Source organism: Bemisia tabaci, chromosome 4, assembly GCF_918797505.1.
Source record: "Bemisia tabaci chromosome 4, PGI_BMITA_v3".
In the NCBI taxonomy this organism is placed as follows: domain Eukaryota; kingdom Metazoa; phylum Arthropoda; class Insecta; order Hemiptera; family Aleyrodidae; genus Bemisia; species Bemisia tabaci.
Window position 1 is genome coordinate 3,682,251 of NC_092796.1, and position 20,373 is coordinate 3,702,623.

Here is a 20,373-nt window from a genome sequence, read left to right on the forward strand (position 1 = left end):
ATGCAACATCTCCATTGCATCAATTGTCCTCGATTGAGGCCTCCAGTTATATAATATATCGATGACCGAAATGCGAAACCATCCTGAGCCCATGACAGGGTGGGATATCCCCTCCATTTCAGCCTCACTTTGAGAGCTTTTTTGAGCTTGGGAGATGATTTCAGAGAAAACCAGTGGCATCATCGTGTTTCTCGCGAACTTTTACATAAGAATCAATAGTCAAATCGGAAATCCCTCACACATGCAACATCTCCATTTGTAGATGAACAATATGATGTCGTAGCGATGGCAGAATGAGTCCATGGAAGTCCTCTAAAAAGCGTCAACAAGTTGTCGCCACCTTTGCTGCTAGATTCTCGGATGAGGAGCGTAGCCTCGGATGTGGTGAAGGTGTCTCGGCGGTGCCCTGTGGTAGCAAGGAAGATTGATGGGCCGCGGCCGCGTCGTCGGTGCGGCCCATTCTCATTCTGGGAGACGGAGGGGTCGAGGTCGCTCTAGAAATATCGCCATGCCCAGGAAAAACGCCGCAAGAACCTGCAATTATTGCCGGATTTCTCCCAATAAAATAATTATTGCAGAGGAAATATGTCGATACCTTCATTCGGAAGTCTCAGATATTTTCAACAGGGTTGCCGATCAGGGATACCGGGAAATGCCAGGGAATTTAAAAAAGTCACGGAAAATCTATAAGTGCCAGGGATAGTGACGAAAGCAGAGTTTCTAGCATCAGGATTTTCCCGATTCTATCAGGATTTGAGATCAATCAGGATTTAATCCCGATGTCATCAGGATTTGAGAAAAAATCGGTCGTAAAATCAGGATCTGAGAAAGAAATCGGTTGTAATTTCAGGACTTGAGGAAAAGTCGGCCGTCCAAAATTCTAGAGTTCTGCTTTCGCATGAGCTTATGCAGAAATTTTAATTTTTCTACGCCAAAAATCAGGATTTGGAAAAAGTATGAAATCAGGATTTCATCCAGATTTCCCAAAATGAAAAAAAAAAAAAAAAAAAAAAAAAAAACAACCCCGACAACCTAGAAAGTGTTTTAAGGAAAAATTGTCAAGTCACCTGTATTTGCTTTCTAGAATGGGTTCGATGTTTCAAAAAACAAATTTTGCGTAATGACTTCTTGAAGTCGTGTCGTTCCAATCGTCTGACGTATCATCAATTGTCAGGGAATCTTACCAAAATGTGATTAACAATAAGAAATCAGGGAAATGTCAGGGAGTTTCATTCGCTAACTTCTTTGGCAACCCTGTTCGGAAGTTTCAGATATTTTTTGATTAAATTGCGAATAAATTTCTCTTCAAATTAGAAGACAAAAACTCACAAAGTCTCTCAAAACATCTGTGTTTCTTGAAAATAAACTTGACAATGTCCGAAAGCTCACAAAAGCGCTTTTCTTGAACACGAAGGATTATCGATCACTGGAAAAAAAACACATTGGATCTAGAGTCCAGACTCTTGAAAACGTTGACAAGAAAAAATACTCTTGATTCAATCGGATTTTTGCTTGAATCAAAAGGAAATCTGCTTAAATTAAGAGGCTTGGTTCTTGATTTAAGGTAGATTCTGATAGAATCAAGAGTACTTTTTCTTGTCGATGTTTTTAAGAGTCTGGACTCTGGATCCAATGTGTTTTTTTTCCAGTGATGGCTACAGTTCGATTTCACGCATTTCCATTACGTTGTTTTAAACTTTCTGTTCTTGTTTTATTTTTTCTGACAGAAACAAGTCAACCTCATGACATGGACTTTATACGCAATGATCTGCAAACAAAGAAGAGAATTCAGGGAAGTTAAATCAGGGGAAAAAATTATGATGGCATAAGTCCTCAAAAGAAAAAAGAAAGTTTGACTGGAAGTATGCAACGTCGCAAATGGAGATACTTGATTTCGCTCTTCGGTCATCCATAAGTGGGTCAAACACTGCTTCAGGCCTAGGAGTGTCACTTAGCGCAGCACACCCTCCAACCTGATACGTATTATAAGGGATAGGGGTCGAATGAGGCCTCATGCTCTCGGGACCGTGTTCCCAGGGGGGACGTTTTCTTCATCTTTCAACCCTTGAACATCGCGTAAGTCGAGGGATAGATAGCCTCTCTTATAATTGAATAGTGACTGGTGGTGCGGGACGTTAATTTTGAACTCATAAAGAGACTCTGTGGAAGAGGTTCGAAGGGTGGATTGGATTTTGGGATTGGAGTTTGAAGACAGTATTTTAGAAGTTCAGCCCCGAATATTTCCTAAGGATGGGGTCCAATAGTGAATATGTCGTACGGGAAGTCCTGAAATAAAAAATTCCCAAAAAAGCGCTGAATATGACTTTTTTGAAAAAAACATTTGGCTAAAGGTGAAGGTTGCCACAGTCAGGGAATACCGAGAAAACCAGGGAATGGCAGGGAATTCTAAATAGTCAGGGAAAACCTGGAAATGTCAGGGAAAATGATGAAAGTGTCAGGGGAAAATGAATAATTAACTTTTATTTTTCTTTAAGAACGGCTTTGACGTTTTGAACTGCAAATGCCAGAAAACTGTTTCAAATTATGTCTTTTTAACCACCTGGCATTGGCATATCTTCAATTGTCAAGGATTTTTACTCAAATGTGTCAGGGGGATGTCAGGGAATTTCATCCTCCAAATTCTGTGGCAATTCTGAAAGGTGGTCTAGACTACCTTTCAAGAAATACACCTTTTAGCCATGCCTCATTCCTTGTGTGAATACTTTTGAGTATGTACCTTATTGAGAAAAGTGTAGACTCCTGGGGATCCTTTTTGATTGGTTCATCCATCATGGCGCTGTTTGAGTCCCAATAATGATGAAAGTTCTCTGCTGAAGTAGGCTGATATTTGCATTTTATTAGATTCTTCCGTTGAATCGAATTTGAACGTCGTAGTCAGGACCTGAGATAACCGGTAAATACTAAAGTAAATTGTAGCTGAGACTGAAATTTGGAGGGTGTGGATTTGATCGACATGAATCGATCGACACCGATTCGATCGACAGTTAATTTAAAAACACCCGTGTCGATTCGATCGACATGAATGGATCGAAAAATGAAAACGTGAGTCGATCGACGTGAATCAATCGACACCGATTCCGTCGACAAAATTCGATCGATTCACGAGTTTGTCGATCGACTCACGGTTGTCGATCGAAGCGGTGTTCTCTGCGTTGTTCATAACATGGTATTTCCATGTGGGAATGGGAAAATCCAAACCACCATGATTTCCATGAGCCGCTGAGCATTGAATCCGACCGCGTGCCTCCAGAATTTCTTCCATAATCCGATTTGTCAGAAGCGGCGGAAGCAGCATAACTCTAAGCCGGTAGACCTGAATATCGGAATGCGAACCTGCAACCTGAACTTGTAGATCCGACTGAAAGTCGCTCGAACCTTGTCCATGGCCTTGGACCGCTTAGGTTGACGTAATGACGTAAGCGACGCAACGATGGAATGAATCCTGTTTGACCCGGGCATATTCTAACGTTTATCGATTCTATATCCGTTTTCACTTCTTTTTTACACGGGACCATCATTCGGGTCCAATAAAGTGTAACAACTCGTAACGGCTAGAGAATGTAACCACGTTTCAATCATGCACAATTTTTACTCGTGAATTGTATTTCTTACCAAGAATTTTTGTGATTCATCTTCCAATGGACCTCTAGACAAGGTATGAATTAAACACAACGTTACATGTTTTCTCTTCAAATTATCACTATTGAAAAACGAATCACACAACGGGAAGTGTGAGAAACAACTCCTCAACAAGATATAAGTGTTTTCAAGTAACATTGACCAATGGCAAAAATACAAATGACGTCATTTGTATATTCTAACTCCCATTTAATCTGTCTTAAAAAGACTAGTTAATATCTTGCTCACGAGTTAATTTCCAAATTTTCCGCTTTGTGAATCGTTTTCTGTGTACAATTTTGAAGAGGAATCATGTATCGTTTTCTTCTAATCCAGAACTTGTCAAGTGGCCAATTGGAAGTGTAAACATTAACAAACAAACAAATTAGAAAACTTTTTGTCAGGAAGTGCACAAATGACTGTGCGCGAGAATATATGTTTTAAGAATATATTCTTGGAAAAAATTGATTCTTTTGAGTAAATTTTGCAATCTGGGGTTAGACAGAAGTGTTAAAGATGTCCGATCTCGCAATCCGCGGATTGCGTCTTCGTGAGGCAAATGATTACCTTTATTTTATTTTATTTTTTTTCAATGTTTCAACAATTGAGTCCATTCGCATTTTTGCCGGAAAATCGCCGGGCATTTTTCCGTAAGGCAAATCAGGAATTTGATCGCACCAAGAGCGAAAAATGCTGGAACGCGGGAAGCGATCGGCGTTTTGGAACCGTGTCTACGAACCGCGGACCCTGAAATAAAGTCTGGTGTTTTTTGAAAGGTCTATGAGTAGAGATAGGAAAATGTGTCTCAATGTCTGGAATTTTTATTTTTGTTTATATAACTTCCTTTTAAATGGTTTAATTGAACAGATTTTACCAAAAGAAACGTGACACAAGAGCCTGTCGGCAAGATTCGAGGAAATCCACTTATAATGAACTTATTTTCCCGCCTCTAGTTAAATCCTCAGACATTAACAGTTCATCTTCATATTTGATTATTTCTCAGACAAATAGTTATAGTTCTAAAGCATTTGATTAGTTCGACGCAATTTTAGTTTCTTCTGTATGAGTCGACAAACCTCCTCACAGGGACGTAGAGTAAAGAAACTAACGTCTACTTTTTCTATATGATGAGGATCACTGACCTCTCGACCTAAATTGTGGAGTGAGGTCAAGAAATCTCATTAAAGTACGCTGGCGAAGAAAATATCAACACTATTGTGTGCCCATGCGAGAAGCAAATAATTCCTCAATCAATCCTACCGTTCACACAACCCCTCGCAGAGAAAGGATAAATTTCGGGAAGTTTGCCGACTTGTCACTTTTCGTTCCGTTATTCGTTCACAGGGAAATCAATTTTCCGCTCACCTACTTCTTTCATAAAAGCTGTCAAATTATGAGTTTAAGAATACTCTTCATGTTATTTGTGCCGGTTCATGACTTCGTTCCAAAATTCTCTTAAAAATAATTTTTTTTTTTTATTTCTTACTGTTCAAACAGTCCTCACCAGCGCGCCATCCCTAAAGTAAGGGTCAGTTTTTTATGCCCTAGGACGAGTACAGGCCCTCGACTAACATTTTGGCGTCAGGTGGAAAAGTTTGAAGCACGGATCGGTACACGGACTCTATGTCCACTTTTTTTACGTCCACAGACTTTTCGTCCACAATTTTTACGTCCACAGTTCTAAGCCCACACTATTGTTAAGTCCATTACTTAACGTCATTTAAGTTAAGTCCACAAATGTAAAGTCCACTAAAATCAAATTCAAGCGTCATATTTTAGTCCGTGTGTAGAATTATATTGACAATATCGAAATGAGAAAATTAAGAGAGCAGAATGAGGTGTTGTTATCGTAAGTCATATTTTAAATGAAATGTTTAATTCTTCTTTTGATTCATCTTTTCAAATTGTCTTCGGTAAATACTTGGTTTCATTTCTATACTTGAAATTTCCGATATAAAATATACCTTAAATGTACATTCTTTTTTTTTTTTTTTTTTTTTTTTTTTAAATAAAATTGATTACTTCATTTTAAAACATTTACATTTTTAAACGTGGTAAATATTTGTAAAACCTTTTCCAAGCAATGGCATCGATATGAATCTCAATGAGCCGTAGTTGTGATGAAAGAAACCATACAAAAATTAATAAAAGAGGAAAAAAACTAAGAAGCACGCAATTTTTTGTGTCTAACTTATTTGTACATCGACCTCCTTGAGTCAAATACGTCCAATTTTGAGCGTTTGGTTGCGCTTACACCACGCTGCAGCACAGTAAAAGCCCAAAACATAAAAGAATAAAGAATGCTTTGGAAATCATTACATTTGAGACGGAACTTCTCTTATATTTACAAAAAACACATTATATTTTCCAGTAGTACATATTTCTTTTTCATCAGTTTAAAAGGGAATAATCAATGCAGAGAGTGCAAACATTTCAAAATCATGAGTACAAAACGCTGGACTCCGCGAGTTGAAATATTAGAGCCTAACACAGAGTGGAGCGGCGTGTTAGCAGCGCAGAACGCGCACTGGTGCCTACAAACCTAACGGGATACTTCACGCATTGCGCAACGCGTGAAGTATCCCGTTAGGTTTGTAGGCGCCTATGCGCATATCACGCTGGTTGCCTGCCGCGCCGCAACGCTTTAAGCAACTATTTCGCGTCAGAGGCGTTGCACAGTATCCTACAAGATTGAAGGCGCACGAAATAACTAGTTAAAGAGGACTTTCAATTTTGACAGCATCTGTTACTGGAAAATGTTTAATTTGGCATTGGAGCGTTTCCTAGGCTCCCGCTTTGGTTTTCATCTTATCATATCCGTACAGTGTACACATGAACATATGTTTTTATCTGCTCTTAGAGTCTGTTCTCTTTCATGACTTGATTCATGAATGAAATATTTTTAAGAATGAAGGTGGTATTTTTAAGGTGGTTCCTGTCATTTAAATGAGAAGAAAGAAATGTGGACATAACATGTCTGCAATTTGGACAATTTTGGACATATCCATGGTTGGACATTAAATAGGTGGACTTAATAAAGACTGGACTTAACGTTTAGTGGACATAAATAGCGGTGGACATTTATTTAATGGACGAAAGGTTGATGGACATAAAGTCTTGGAAGCCACGGATCCACCAGTCGACCCTTGAAATTATCTTCTTGTCGGCTGCTCAGTGATTTTTGAGCAACTCATTTGAAACAAGCCAATGTGCAAGGGGAACGATATCTTCTTTATTTTTGCACGAAAAAACTTGGTCGTTAGACAGTTGGCTTAGGTACTTTCATTCGGTGATCTGTGTGTGTACAGTATTTATACACACATCTGTCATTAGTGCAACTCAAGTTCCAAAAGGGTGCAGAAAGTTCCAAAATGCCTATCGTTTGTTGCGATTGGACGTTTTTTTCCTCACGCCATACTTCCGATTTGCCTTGAAGGAAAATAATGTCCGAATTCGCGGCACAATACTTGATTTAAAATGCAGAAACCGCTCCACCTCTCCACAGTATTGGCCAAAAAAAAAAAGGAATATTTTTGAAATTTGCCGCAGGCTCGCAGGATTTGGCAATTTCTGTACCCCTGGCTTCAAAATGACCATTCATGGATGTCATTTTCGGCTGATATCACATCAACGTCCCGATGACTCCAAAATAAAGGTGGTTGGTGGTTTTGGTCATATGGGCGTATTTCTGCCAAACGGAACTATGTGCATTATGACGCAAGTCCTTTTCTGCATATGTTCTTATAGGTCTCAGGGCTCATGTCTTCATGCACATTAGTTCCGTGTGGCAGAAATACGTCCATATTTCCTGTGACTCTGGGGCATGAAGGACTCGTAAATTCGTAGTTTGCGTCGATGATTCGTGTTGGAAGACTTGGCAACTCTGCGAGCAAGTGGATTAATAATTTCTGAATGGAAACGGTGAAGGATGTAGAGTGGAATGAGTCATCTATCCTGCGGCGCGGCCGCCTCGTTAATGGGAGCATCGAGACTGCTCCTAGACTCAACGCAACGTGCCGTCGCCAGATTGCGCTAGTTTTGCAGCGGATCTGCTCATCAACTTTCGGTCAACGTGTGCGCAAAAGACTTGGAAAAATATCCGAGGAAGACCAGAGAAATCCTTGGTTTTCATCCCTTTCTCTGGAATGGGGGGCGTCTGCCTCGATGACGCTCATGCCGGCGACCTAGTGTCCCTGGTGGTGGCGTAAAGTGGCATAATCATAATCGAAAGCGAAATTTTGTAAGGAAGGTTTTTCATAGTTTTCCTTGAATTTTTCAGAGATTTTAAATTAAATCGCGAACAAACTTTTCTGAAAAATTTGAAAGAAAAAGAAAATCACAATTAATCCGGTAAATTTGACTTTAATTCAAGGAAGTATGGCAACATCTGAAGGCTCTTGCGTCGTCTTTCCATAGCGAGGCAAAATAGAGATCAGTTGATTGGGAATGAGTCTGACTCCACGCTCTTTCCCGCCCACCCGCGCATAGTGGATCGAGTCGATGGGGAAGGTTGGGCAAAGTTCGGAAACTTCAAACGCTTATAACTCCGGCTTATAACAAAACTTCGGGGTTCTGAAAATGGTTCCATTGGTTTCCTCGTGAAGTTTTCCTCAAGCGCCATCCCTTAAAGTTTAATATGTGACGAAATAAACATACAAGCTTGCAACTTTTGTCAAAAATGTCATGTCCGACTTCCTCCAAAGACTCGTTCCACTGTGTCTCGGCGAATCGTATATCAATCGCTTTTTCATTTTTATCCGGACTTGGCCGGTCTATCTATTCCCGTCTCGCCTGTGACTGTTGAAAAATTCAGGAGTCACCACTCGGAAAAAAGTATGAGCTATCGTGATTAAAATCGGGGCCTTTGCGGAGCATCCGGAGACTTGCTCGCGGCATGAGGGACATGAGGGTGGCGCGCGTGTGATCTCCGCGCAGAGAATCTCAATCCTGATGACTCGACGTGACCGCGACGCTTTGCAAAAACGTGCAAATGTGAAATAAATGCATCCACGACGCGTCAGTTCGTTATTACGCAAGCCGCAATTCGTCCTTGCGCCTTGTTGCCGCGCCACGCTATTTCCCAATATTAAATTGCTATTACCCATAATGATGTGTGTATATCATTGGAGATTTTGCAATTAAAAATAATATTTCTGACTTGCCATGAAAGTAGTCATCTGCATTGAAAAGTAAATGACACATACGTTGTTTCTAAAATGAGCCAGAAATATTTGTTACTTACCGCAAAATGTAGTCCCTGGTAAAAATTGGCGATAGGAGCTGCGTCTCGAAATTCCACAGAAATTCTTATAGCCGGCTAAAGAAGGCAATAGAAAATCATATAGCTGGCTGTAGAAAGCGGAGCAAATCATACAGCCGGGCTATACGAAGCGATAAAAAAGTATGCAGCCGGGCTATATAGTTCCATCGCCGGGCTTTACACTTTATCGCCATCGGCTATAAAAGGCTATAAGAAATTGTAGAAATTCGTGTGCTTTGGAAATCATTAAGTTTGATACGGAACCACCATAATATTCACAAAACACACATTGTATTTTCCTTTAATACATATTTTTTTTCATCAATTAAAATGAGAATAATCCATACTGAATGTGCAAACATTTCAAAATCATGAGTTGAAAAACGCTGACTCCGCAAGATTATACCTATATCGGAGCCTAACACAGAGCAGAGCTGCGTGCTGCCAGCGATAAGCGCGCACTAGCGCCTACAAACCTAACAGGGATACTTCACGCAAGGCGCAATGCGTGAAGTATCCCTGTCAGGTTTGTAGGCGCTGAAGCGCTTTTCGCGCTGGCTGCCCACCCGCCGCGCCGCGCCGCAGCGTGCCACGGCGCTTGAAGCAACTATTTCACACCAGAGGTATTGCACAGTATCATACGAAATTGAAGGCGCTCCAACATATTAGGAATGGCAGGCATCCTTCAAAAGTACGGAGCTTTCCGCGCAAAATAAATCAAGATACTACGGCACAACAAGAGAGCGGTGGTCCAAAAACTAACGAAGTCCTAGTTTCCGTATTCAGTAACGTTTAGCATAAACTTTATCGTCTGGCTGTTGCTTAGTCGCCATCGGCTATAAAAGGCTAAAAGAAATTTTACAGCCGGCTACGGAAGCTATTGGAAATCTTACAGCCGGCTTTAGGCCTATGGTATTTTGGAACACAGATTCTACTGCCAATTTTTACCAGGGGTCCTAATCGTGTACGCACGTATATGCTGCCGTGTTAAGGGAAAACGCCGTATGAACCTTCAGGCGTCGCCAAATTCTCTTTGATAATAAACGAATTTTCTAGTAAATTCATGAATGTTTTCCTTCTAATTTTATTTATAATTTTTTTCTCATTTTTACCTAAAGCTCCTGAAAATTTTATGGAAAGGTATTTTTAATTTTTTCAAAAATCAATATTTTACCGAAGAAAATTTGGCAACCCTCGAAAGTCGAATGTTCATACGGCGTTCTTCCTGAGTATGGCAGTATGTATGCGCCTGCGAAGTTTTAATCAATGATTCTCACTTAATTTTATAACTTATCATAGAGATCAGCAGATTTCCTTACCAAGTTCAAAACAAAAGAAAATATTACGGACCAGCCGGAGCACAATCCTTCAAAATCGAAAGCAACACACACACAAAATACCGATGGCCAAAATGCGAAATCACGTATCTCCGTTTGTGACGTTGTAGACTCCGTGTCATACTTTATTTTTCCTATTGAAACGTAGTTAACTCCTAATTTCTTGAAAACTTCCTTAATTTTTCCTCTCTGCAAACAGAATGTTCTGCACTTTCAAGCTTTGAAGTTGACTCGTTTCTCCTCGAATAAATAAAATGGAAGCGGAAATGTCGGCACTCTGCAATAGAGTTCCGTAGTTTCGCATTTCGGTCATCGATATATTATATAACTGGAGGCCTCAATCGAGGACAATCGATGCAATGGAGATGTTGCATGTGTGAGGCATTTGCGATTTGCCTTTGATTCTTATGTAAAAGTTCGCGAGAAACACGATGATGCCACTGGTTTTCTCTGAAATCAACTCCCAAGCTCAAAAAAAGCTCTCAAAGTTGAGGGCGTAATGGAGGGGATATCCCACGCTATTTACGCTATCGTCCACGCTGGGGTGGACTCTCAAGTCCACCCTTACATCAAGACAAACTCTCCATGCAAAGATAGGGAGCAAATATATTGACAGGGCTGCCACTTTATTTGGAGACTCTAAAACTGAAAAACGGCATCTCTGCTAATGTATTTGCTCCCTATCTTTGCATTTAGAGTTTGTCTTGATGTAGAGGTGGACTCTTAGGATAGCGTGGGATATCCCCTCCATTACGCTCTCAACTTTGAGAGCTTTTTGAGCTTGAAAGTTGATTTCAGGGAAAACCAGTGGCACTATCATGTTTCTCGCGAACTTTCACACAAGTATCATAGTCAAATCGAAAATTCCTCACACATGCAACATCTCCATTGTCGACTGTTGCCTTTCAAAGCTCATCGGCTCGACGATCTGTGAAGGTGACCGATGTGGTCGGGACAGATCATGGATCTTATTTTAAGATTTTCCATGAATTTTGTACGCAGGCCCAGTCAAGAAATTCAAGAATTAGTGACATTTTAAGAGCCCAGCTTTTACGTAGCGAAAAGCCTTCAGACTTAATAATCTCTGATTAAAGTAGCTTGTTTTTGTCGTTGAAACGATTACCGATGAGAATGCGAGGATTGGGCCGCGCTCAGTGGCGAGACGTGAATGATCGGTTATCGATATTTCCCCATTTAAGGCTATTATAAAGAATGGACCACTAGACAAGGTACGAATTTCAGCATTCTGATACATGTTTCTCAACCAAAATTTCACGTAGAACACGATACGCACAACGAAAATTACCAAAATCAACTCCTGACGAAGATATTTAATGATTCTTGATGCGTGAATTCAAACCACCCGCTCATGAAAACTCAATGCTCTACGTGATTCACATCGCACGCTAAATGTTTATCATGACAATCTCTGCGATGTAAAACTCTTCAACTTCAATCTTGACACTTTGGCTCAGCTGAAGCAAATTACCAATAGTTTGAACAACACATGGTGGAAAATGAACATTGCTCGATTGAGAAGCTTGCTGAAACCGTTGTAGTGCGCGATTTGACTCACGTAGAGCTTGAGTTTCTTGTGAGCGGGAGTTCAAATTCCTCGTAATCAGTGCGAAATAAAAACGTTAATATCTTCGTTAGAAGTTGATTTCGGTAATTTTCGTAGTGTGAATCGTGTTTTACGTGAAATTCTGGTTAAGAAACATGTATCAGATTGCTTAAATTCGTACCTTGTCTAGTGGTCCATTGATTATTAGGTGTTTGTCGCGATCACCGTGTACATCAATCCTTTTCCATAGGTTTGAATGGCAGATCAATCGATATATCGCAAAGCACGCCACGCCACTGGCCGCGCTCCAGAAGAAAATGTGCAACATTAATGATCCGGTCCAGCACCGTACAAACTTTTAGACCTTAACTGTCGTACTTCGAAAACTTCATCATATTTAATAAAAATAATAACATGATTTTTTTTTGGAAAAGAGGCGATAGGAAAGCATAGGAGGCACAAGAATAATTTTCTTCAGTGAAGATCAAATGGACCGGGTTAAACAGGAAGGAACCAAGCCACATCAGCTATTGCCAAATTTAATCGGACAATTTAATTTTTTACATGAAAACGGTTGAATGGATTTTTGTGCGAATTTCTGTGAATTTTCTCCGTAGTATGAAGCGAATTCCTTAACATTTTCAAAGGGATCCGCACAAACGTTTTCTTGTAAAACATTAAACTGCCTAGTTAAAATTGGCAATAGCTGGTGTGGCTCAGTTCCTTTCTGTCAAACGCGGTCCAAATAAGGATAGTTACGAACTGTATTATGTTTTTAAACCCTCTGCATTTTTAAGTCCAAAAATGTCGTAACTTAATTGGTCAAGATGAACGAATGTATGCGGTCTCGTTGAATTATTCCTGCTATATTCGAGCATTATTTACGATGTACATATAGGATGCATTGAAAATGACACGCAAAAACAAGAATCCCTTCAGTTAAACAAATAAAAGAAACGCGGGAAATTTTGGCGGTCGCCATGCGAGTGCGTGTTTTTTGTGCCTTCGCGACGAGCTTGGTACCACCCAGAGTCGGGTATTAATATTTGTCGTTTTAGAAAAAAAGTGCTCATCAACGGGTACAAAAACCGCCCTTGAAGTACCCTAATGTTTCATACAATTATTTCGACTTCTGAGTAGCTCAAATGGCATAACCGCCCAGCAGAAGGAGCCCTTAATTTTTTGCCAGCCTTAGTAGTAGCAATTACCGTCTGTTTATTCGTATTATGGCTATTTAGCGTAAAGCTTCAAAGGTAAAACCACGGATAGCACATACCTCTATCGCGGTGTTCCAAAATCTCCCTCTATCGAGATGTTCCAAAATCTCCACCCGTAATTTTTTTCATTCTCCATGAGAGATACTCTTTCTCTGATGATGCCACATGTTTGCTTTTTTCCTTCTTAAACTGTTCAAAAATGTTGAAACTGATCGTCATTCTAAAGAATCTAACAGATTTGTTTTGTTTTGTTTTGATTTTCTAGGGTGACCTGGCCAAGAAGAAAATCTACCCGACCCTGTGGTGGCTTTTCCGGGATGGTCTGCTCCCCAGCAACACACTCTTCTACGGATACGCCCGATCCAAACTCACCGTGCCACAGCTCCGAGAAAAATGCGAGCCCTACATGAAGGTAAGAATCAACCCCTCTCAAGATCATACTGGCAAAGGGTGAAATAAGACCAACAGCGGTCTGATTTTTGAAATTGATTGACAGATCTATAAGCAAAGATTACAAACGGGAAATGGAGGGATCCTATTTGTGGTAGCGGATGGTTGCAATGGACATAAAGAAGGTAGATAATAGACAATCTAGCGGCAACCCACGAAAAACCCTATTACCCTCAGTGTACAGGAACCAACCATTTCAACCAATAGGACCGCTCCATACTTTCCATAAAGGGTAGCATGAAACGTAAGAAAGAAATGAAAGATTGAAAATTTCAGTGAAATATTCCATGAAATTTCACGAGACTGTGAAATATTTCATATTTTTCATGGGTTAGAGTATGCAATCCGCTCGAACACACGAAAATAGAAGAAAGTCGCGATTTTTACATTTTGCGAAACATGAAAAGGAACCGGTATTTTTCAATATCTTTCATAAATTTCTAAAATTTCATGAAATATTTCACTTGAAATTTCAAGATTTTATTTCTCATGAAATTTTGCCACACTGTCCCTATATCTTCTTTGTCTAAAGCTTTGTCTATCAATTTCAATAATTAGCCCGCTGTACTTATCTGTTACGTTAGGAGTTTTTGGAAAATACCTTCAGGTTATAGTTTAGGACTGTTTCCCAGGCGAAGGTCTGAACTCAAAATTAACGTTACTAGTTTTCTCTTCAAATTTTAGATTACTGTTCACTCGGCGGGAAGTTCGAAAATCAACTTCTGGACGAGATATTTACAAGTATTTTAACACATAGCAAATGGAAGTTAAATCATACAAATGACGTTAAATCTATTCTTACAATGAACCAATGTTAATAGTGAACATTCATATCGTGCTTAGGAGTCGATTTCCAGACTTCCCGTCGTGTGATTGGTTTTCCTCGTTCAATTTTGAAGAGAGATAATATAGTATGGTGCTTCAATTCATACCTTGTCTGGAGGCCCATTGACTCGAACAATTCAATTTTTTACAATAATATGACGGTGCAATTCATCGTTTCCCTCAGTTTTGCGTGTACTCCGAAGAATCAGTGAAATTGTCAGTGAAGGAATACCCAACCGCAGTTTCCTCGGAAAAATACAATGAGCGAGTGGAAATATCGCAACTTTGAAATGCAGTTACGCTCCTTCGCCAAGGCACAACAAATTGTGTCACGAAATCACTAAAAAGTGTCATGTTTATCGGGAATCTGTTACTAAAGGGTCTAAAGATTTAGGAAATCCCGTTATTTGCGCAATCTTGCACAGCTTTCAGTTCCGTCGAAAAAGATCGATTTTAAGACAACTAAAGATATTCTCGTGACTTCTACGATGAAAAAAGCTCCCTCGTAATTGAACTGATTATTTTCCAAATCACGTAAGAGCCAATCTCTATTTTGGTGGTAAAGGGGTTGTTTTTTCTTTGTTTTTTCTGGTATAATCAATCATGTCTGATTTCGAAATAGCTTTCTAAAAGAACACACCTATATTTTCTGGAATTCAAAGATCGTCAACAAAGCGAATTAGAGTACCTTTACCTAAATGGGCGACAATGTAAAAAACGAAAATCATCAGAAAAGTGCTGCTGCCAACCTATGCATTTGAAATATTAATCAAAGTGGCTGACAGCGCATTGTAAACAAGCGTCTTTAAGGATGAAGACATTGAAATTGAGAAAACGCGTGCGAAATCAAAGTTTTATACGTGCTTTCATAATTTTGGATCAGTGTAAATAGTTTTATTTTGAAGATTAGTACCACTGGATAATTCGAGTTCATAGGTTTGCTACCTTTTTGGGCCCCGAGAGCTACACGACCTGATCAAACCTAGCCTCCAAATCGAGTTGTCCATACTCTCCCTATAAAGGTACTCTAAAGCGAATAAAACGGTTTTTTTATTTTTCTCGCATTCAAAATTTTGGCGCTTGCGTGATTTGGAAACTAATCGGTTCAATTTTGTGACACTAGATCTGGGAAGAATACCTGAATTCTCTCGAACATCATGTTTTACTTTGTATTACGTGCTGAGGCTCGCGACTGATCTTTTCATTTGGATGAAGACAGCGAGCAATCGTTTTATTGTTATCGGTCAATGTCAACTGATAAAAAAAGTGAAAAAGTGAAGTGCAAAGTGGCGAGAAGAGAACTTGGGCGCGCGAATTTAAGTGCTCGCTCTTTTAATCTCGCGCCACGAGCGTAGCCACGTCGAACAAGAAAATGATACGAAGAAAGCTCTCCCGAGCTTCAGAAAACCGCCGCATTAACATCCAAACGTTGCCAAATTTCTCATGATACAAAGCGAAGTTCTTAGAGAATTTAATGAATTTATGTGTGGGTATTTTCCCTTGCATTTTTCAGAGTTTTGCGCAATTTAACGTATAGTGTGTCTACAAATTAAAAAAAAGAGAAAAAAATACTCATGACTTCTCCGAAAGAAATATTTTGTCAAAAGAAATATGGCAACCTCCAACTGTCCAAACGGCGTTTTTTCTGAGCCGGGCAAAGCTTGAACGCATTGAATATATTCGCATAAGATTGATTGGTGTCAAGAGGACATTGCAGGTTGATTCGGACATTTCGAAAGAGGGGGGTGGATTTTTTCTTGACCCCACCCACCAGGGCGGGGGGTCTAGGGTGTGTATCCCACAGGGGTATTTTTGACGCTTTTTCCGTGGGCAAACGGAACCTGACCACTCCTCCCCACCCCCACCGAAATCACATTTCAGTCTAAAAATCACAAACACCCTGGAGCTTATAGCTTGATTTTTTCACATTTAAATGTACAGCTTTACAGGTGAAGCATAAAACTTTAATTTGCACAAAATTTTCCATTAATAAATGGATTATTACTCAACTTCAAAACACTCGAAAAAATCTTCAAGTCGTTAGTTTCTCCAACAAGCCGGTTCCTCTATTATGTATATTTCTTCCTTTCTTCCTTTAGCTTTGTAAATAATCGGAACAATTACCTCTACTCCGATAGTTTACTGTACTTAATCCATCAGGATTTAATGGCAGTCAAGTGATAATCGGGAGGAAAATGAAATTCAGTTTTACCTACGGAGGGAGATTTGATTGCGAGTTCGAATGGTTCATGACGTAGGGCGAGACTTTCAAGTGAAACGAACGTTGTTCAATGGTCAATACAGAGTGTGCAAACACTTCAAAATCATGAGTTGAAAAACGCTGACTCCGCGAGATTAAATATTAGAGCCTAACACAAAGCGGAGCGGCGACGCATTGGCGCCTACAAACCTAACAGGGATACTTCACGCATTGCGCGGCGACGCACTGGCGCCTACAAACCTAACCGGGATACTTCACGCATTGCGCAATGCGTGAAGTATCCCTGTTAGGTTTGTAGGCGCCAATGCGCGTTTCGCGCTCTCTGTCCGCCCGCCGCGCCGCGCCGCAGCGTGCCACGGCGTCTGAAGCAACTACTTCACACCAGAGGTATTGTACAATATCATAAGAAATTGAAGGCGCTCCAACATATTAAGAATGACAGGCATCCTTCAAAAGTACGGAGCTTTCCTCGCAAAATAAATCAAGATACTACGGCACAAAAAGAGAGCGGTAGTCCAAAAACTAACTATGTTCTAGTATCCGTATTTAGTAAAGTTTGTGTAAAGTTTAGTGAAGTGTAAAGTGATAGTGATACCTATTCTCACAAATTCCCCTTACTGACAAAAGTATGGCTGAACGAGTTGTATCTTTTTTTCTTTTCTTTTTTTTTAAAAAAAAAAACGAATATTAAAGTTTAGGGGCTTCGTGTTTTGCGAGTTAGTAACGATAGAAATCTATCAATTTACAGGGTTGCGAGGGTCAGGGAGAACTTTGAAAAGTCAGGGAATTTGAAAACAACCTGAAAAGTTAGGGAAATTCTCAAGGTTGCGACTTTACAGCTAAAATCGCCATTGCGCGCCGGTGCAGCGCGTCAGCAACGCCTAGTTCTCGGGGAATTTATGCCGCAAAAAGAGTGCCGTGAGCACTAGATTTCTCGATTTGTGCGTTAGGTCAACTTGAAGGGATCAAAACATTAACACCTATCTGCTCTTGATTCGTTTTTCTCTGCCTTTTCGTAGATTTTTCCTCATTCAGGCATGGAAACACATCCAGGCAGCATCTTCGATGTCTTTCGGTTTATTCGCAAGTTTCAACTTAATATATACCAGCCAGTGCGGTGCCTTAAAGTTTGCATCGCTGTTTTCAAATCACCCCATTTCTCTTGTTTTTTTCGTAAGCAGTTAGGGGTAATGTCAGGGAATTTCAGCACAATGGGGCCAGGAAATTTTTCCAAAAAGACAGAGAATTTTGAAATTTGATTAAACTTGCAATCCTGGTTTAGAATAATCCAAGATTTCCATATATATATATATATTAAAAAAAAAAAAAAAAAAAAAAAAAAAAAAAGAACTTTTCTCAACACTCGAGCTCCCACAACGGAGTGGACTGGTTGTTAGGAGATTGATTCAATCGTTTCCCGTGCATTATTTCGATTGTGACGGGCCGAAATAACGGCTCTCTGTGAAGTCGACTTGAGTTTCCGCGGCTTTGTAACTGTTACAATACCGCGTCCTTTACCATCACCCTACATTGCGTGTCTGTGCGACAGGAAATGTATAAATTAATTAATCAAACGCCAGGAGTTTCAGATATTGAGTAAATAATTGGTAGGTTGCTGTTTGTGAAAACAGGTTGTCAACACGGAGCCCGAGGCGATAGTTCAATATTTACCGATGGAATTCGTGTCTTGCTTTAATCGGCCCCACGCGACCAGAAGTCGCTAAGTTTCGTTTCAAATCATTTTTTATTCTTTTTTCAATTAATCTTCTCAACTCAAGTTGAGTTTGAATAAGAAAATAAATCGAGGCTCCTTCAAACTCTACTGCTGAAGTAAATTTCAGTAAATTGACTACCTCCAGGCAGGGCCGGATTAGCCGCGGGTCCGAAGTGCTATAGCACCTCTGCGGCTCGATCGTTGAATCGATATCGAATGGCCTTGATCAATATGAAGCATTGCTAAGATAGAGATTTATCCATCAGGATCAATGTTGAATCGATATCGAATGGCCTTGATCGATATGAAGCATTGCTAAGATAGAGATTTATCCATCAGGATCGATGTTGAATCGATATCGAATGGCCTTGATCGATATGAAGCATTGTTAAAATAGGGATTTATCCATCAGGTTTATTCGATAGTGATTCAACAATCTACCCGTTGGCCCCCGGCCCCACGGATCCCCCACGAACGGTTTTTTACTATAATTAATTTCCATGTTTTTGCTCTGCGAGTGATCCGATCAAATTTTTGGGGGCCTCTCAGAGTCTTGGAAATTTTAAAGAGGTCCTAAAATTGGGATTTCAGGGATTATGGGCCCTTAAAGTTTAGAATTGAGGCCCTCTGAAAGGAAATTTTGAAAACTTGAGACTGGGATTTCGATGAAAATTTCTTCTTTCTCTCTTGGCTAGGGGATTGATCAAACCAAATAGGGGCCTGCATTCCGGAATTTGTTTCTTTGTTGTGGGGATTGGGGGGATGAGACCAGAATTTTCAGGGCCCTACACCCGTAAAATCAGAGTTTTGGAGAACCTGAGACTGGAATTTTGATAGACTTCAGGAATTGTTATAATTTGTGCGGTTCCTCAAGAACTACAGCTCTTTTCACCGGGGCCCCGAGGCTTCTAAATTAGTATTTTTTGATCTCCTAGCACCAAAGTGTGAGCATCTTGGGCCCTCCGTTTCTTTGGAAACGTGGATTGCCTTCAATTTACAAAGTATACAACCTGCAATGTGCGGACCCTTTTATCCACCAGCACCGCAGGTCCTGGAGCGCTAACCTAGCCCTGCCTCATGAAGAAAAAAACTTCGTGCATGGGACCCGAAGTTGAGGTCATATGGATCTCTGAAGTTTTCTGATCACGCATCCGAAAACTTGAGGTCGAGCTGCCGAAGTTCGGGTCAGACATCGAGGCACTTCGGTATGTACCGGAGTACTTCAGATGTCTGACCCGAACTTCAACAGCTGGACCTCAAGTTTTTAGGTACGTGATCCGAAAACTTCAGAGATCCATATGACCTCAACTTCGGGTCCCACGCGCGAAGTTTTTTTCTCCGTGCCAGGAGAGACTGCGCAGAGCTGAGAAACCTGGAAACAGGGGAAAGTCAGGGGTAAATATCTTAGCCAAATTTATCAGAGACAAAACGGGAATGGCATCTAATTTAATGGGAATGATTGATAACGTCTTCCCTTCCCCCTTGACCGAAAAATGTCCCTACAAACGTCGTTTTTCGTGATGTACGGGAATTTTTACTCCCAAACCCGTTGCATGAGAAATCATGACTATGTTGGCCTTCCAAATTTCTGGGTGGAGGAGTGACAAAAGGTGTTTGATTTTCAGGTGAAGGAGGACGAGCGGGCCCGACACGAGGAGTTCTGGGCGCTCAACTTCTACGTGGCCGGGAGCTACGACACGCGGGCCGACTTCGAGAACCTGAACCAGGACCTCATCAGCCACGAGCCCAAGACCGGGGCCGCCAACCGCCTCTTCTACCTCGCCCTCCCGCCCTCCGTCTTCGAGCCCGTCACCGTCCACATCAGGAACACCTGCATGGGCACCCAGTAAGTCACACACTATACCATAGTCTAAACTCCTGTCCTAAGGGAAAACGCCGTATTAACCTTCAGGCCTTGTCAAATTTCCCACGAGAAAATAAGAATTTACAGGGTTACCACAGTCAGGAAAACCGGGAAATGTCAGGGAAAAAGCCAGGGATTACCGGGAAATGTCAGGGAAAATGACAAGAATGACGAAAATTTGTTTAATCACCTTCATTTGCTTTCTAGAATGGGTTTGAGATTTGGAACAAGAAATTTTGCCCGAAAACTATTATCAATTATGCCTTCTTAACCATCCGTCAC

The 20,373-nt window shown here is 40.6% G+C and overlaps 1 protein-coding gene across 3 annotated transcripts in view; it reads left to right on the plus strand.

Annotated features, from left to right (window-relative positions):
* The window catches only part of Zw (glucose-6-phosphate 1-dehydrogenase Zw), a 52,417-nt gene that overhangs the window by 22,210 nt on the left and 9,834 nt on the right, over positions 1-20,373 (plus strand). For all 3 annotated transcript variants that reach the window (XM_019042565.2, XM_072299170.1, XM_019042566.2), the window contains exons 3-4: positions 13,283-13,429; positions 19,853-20,073. In XM_019042565.2, the coding sequence (XP_018898110.1) occupies positions 13,283-13,429; positions 19,853-20,073 (368 nt within the window). The remainder of the gene's footprint in view (positions 1-13,282; positions 13,430-19,852; positions 20,074-20,373) is intronic.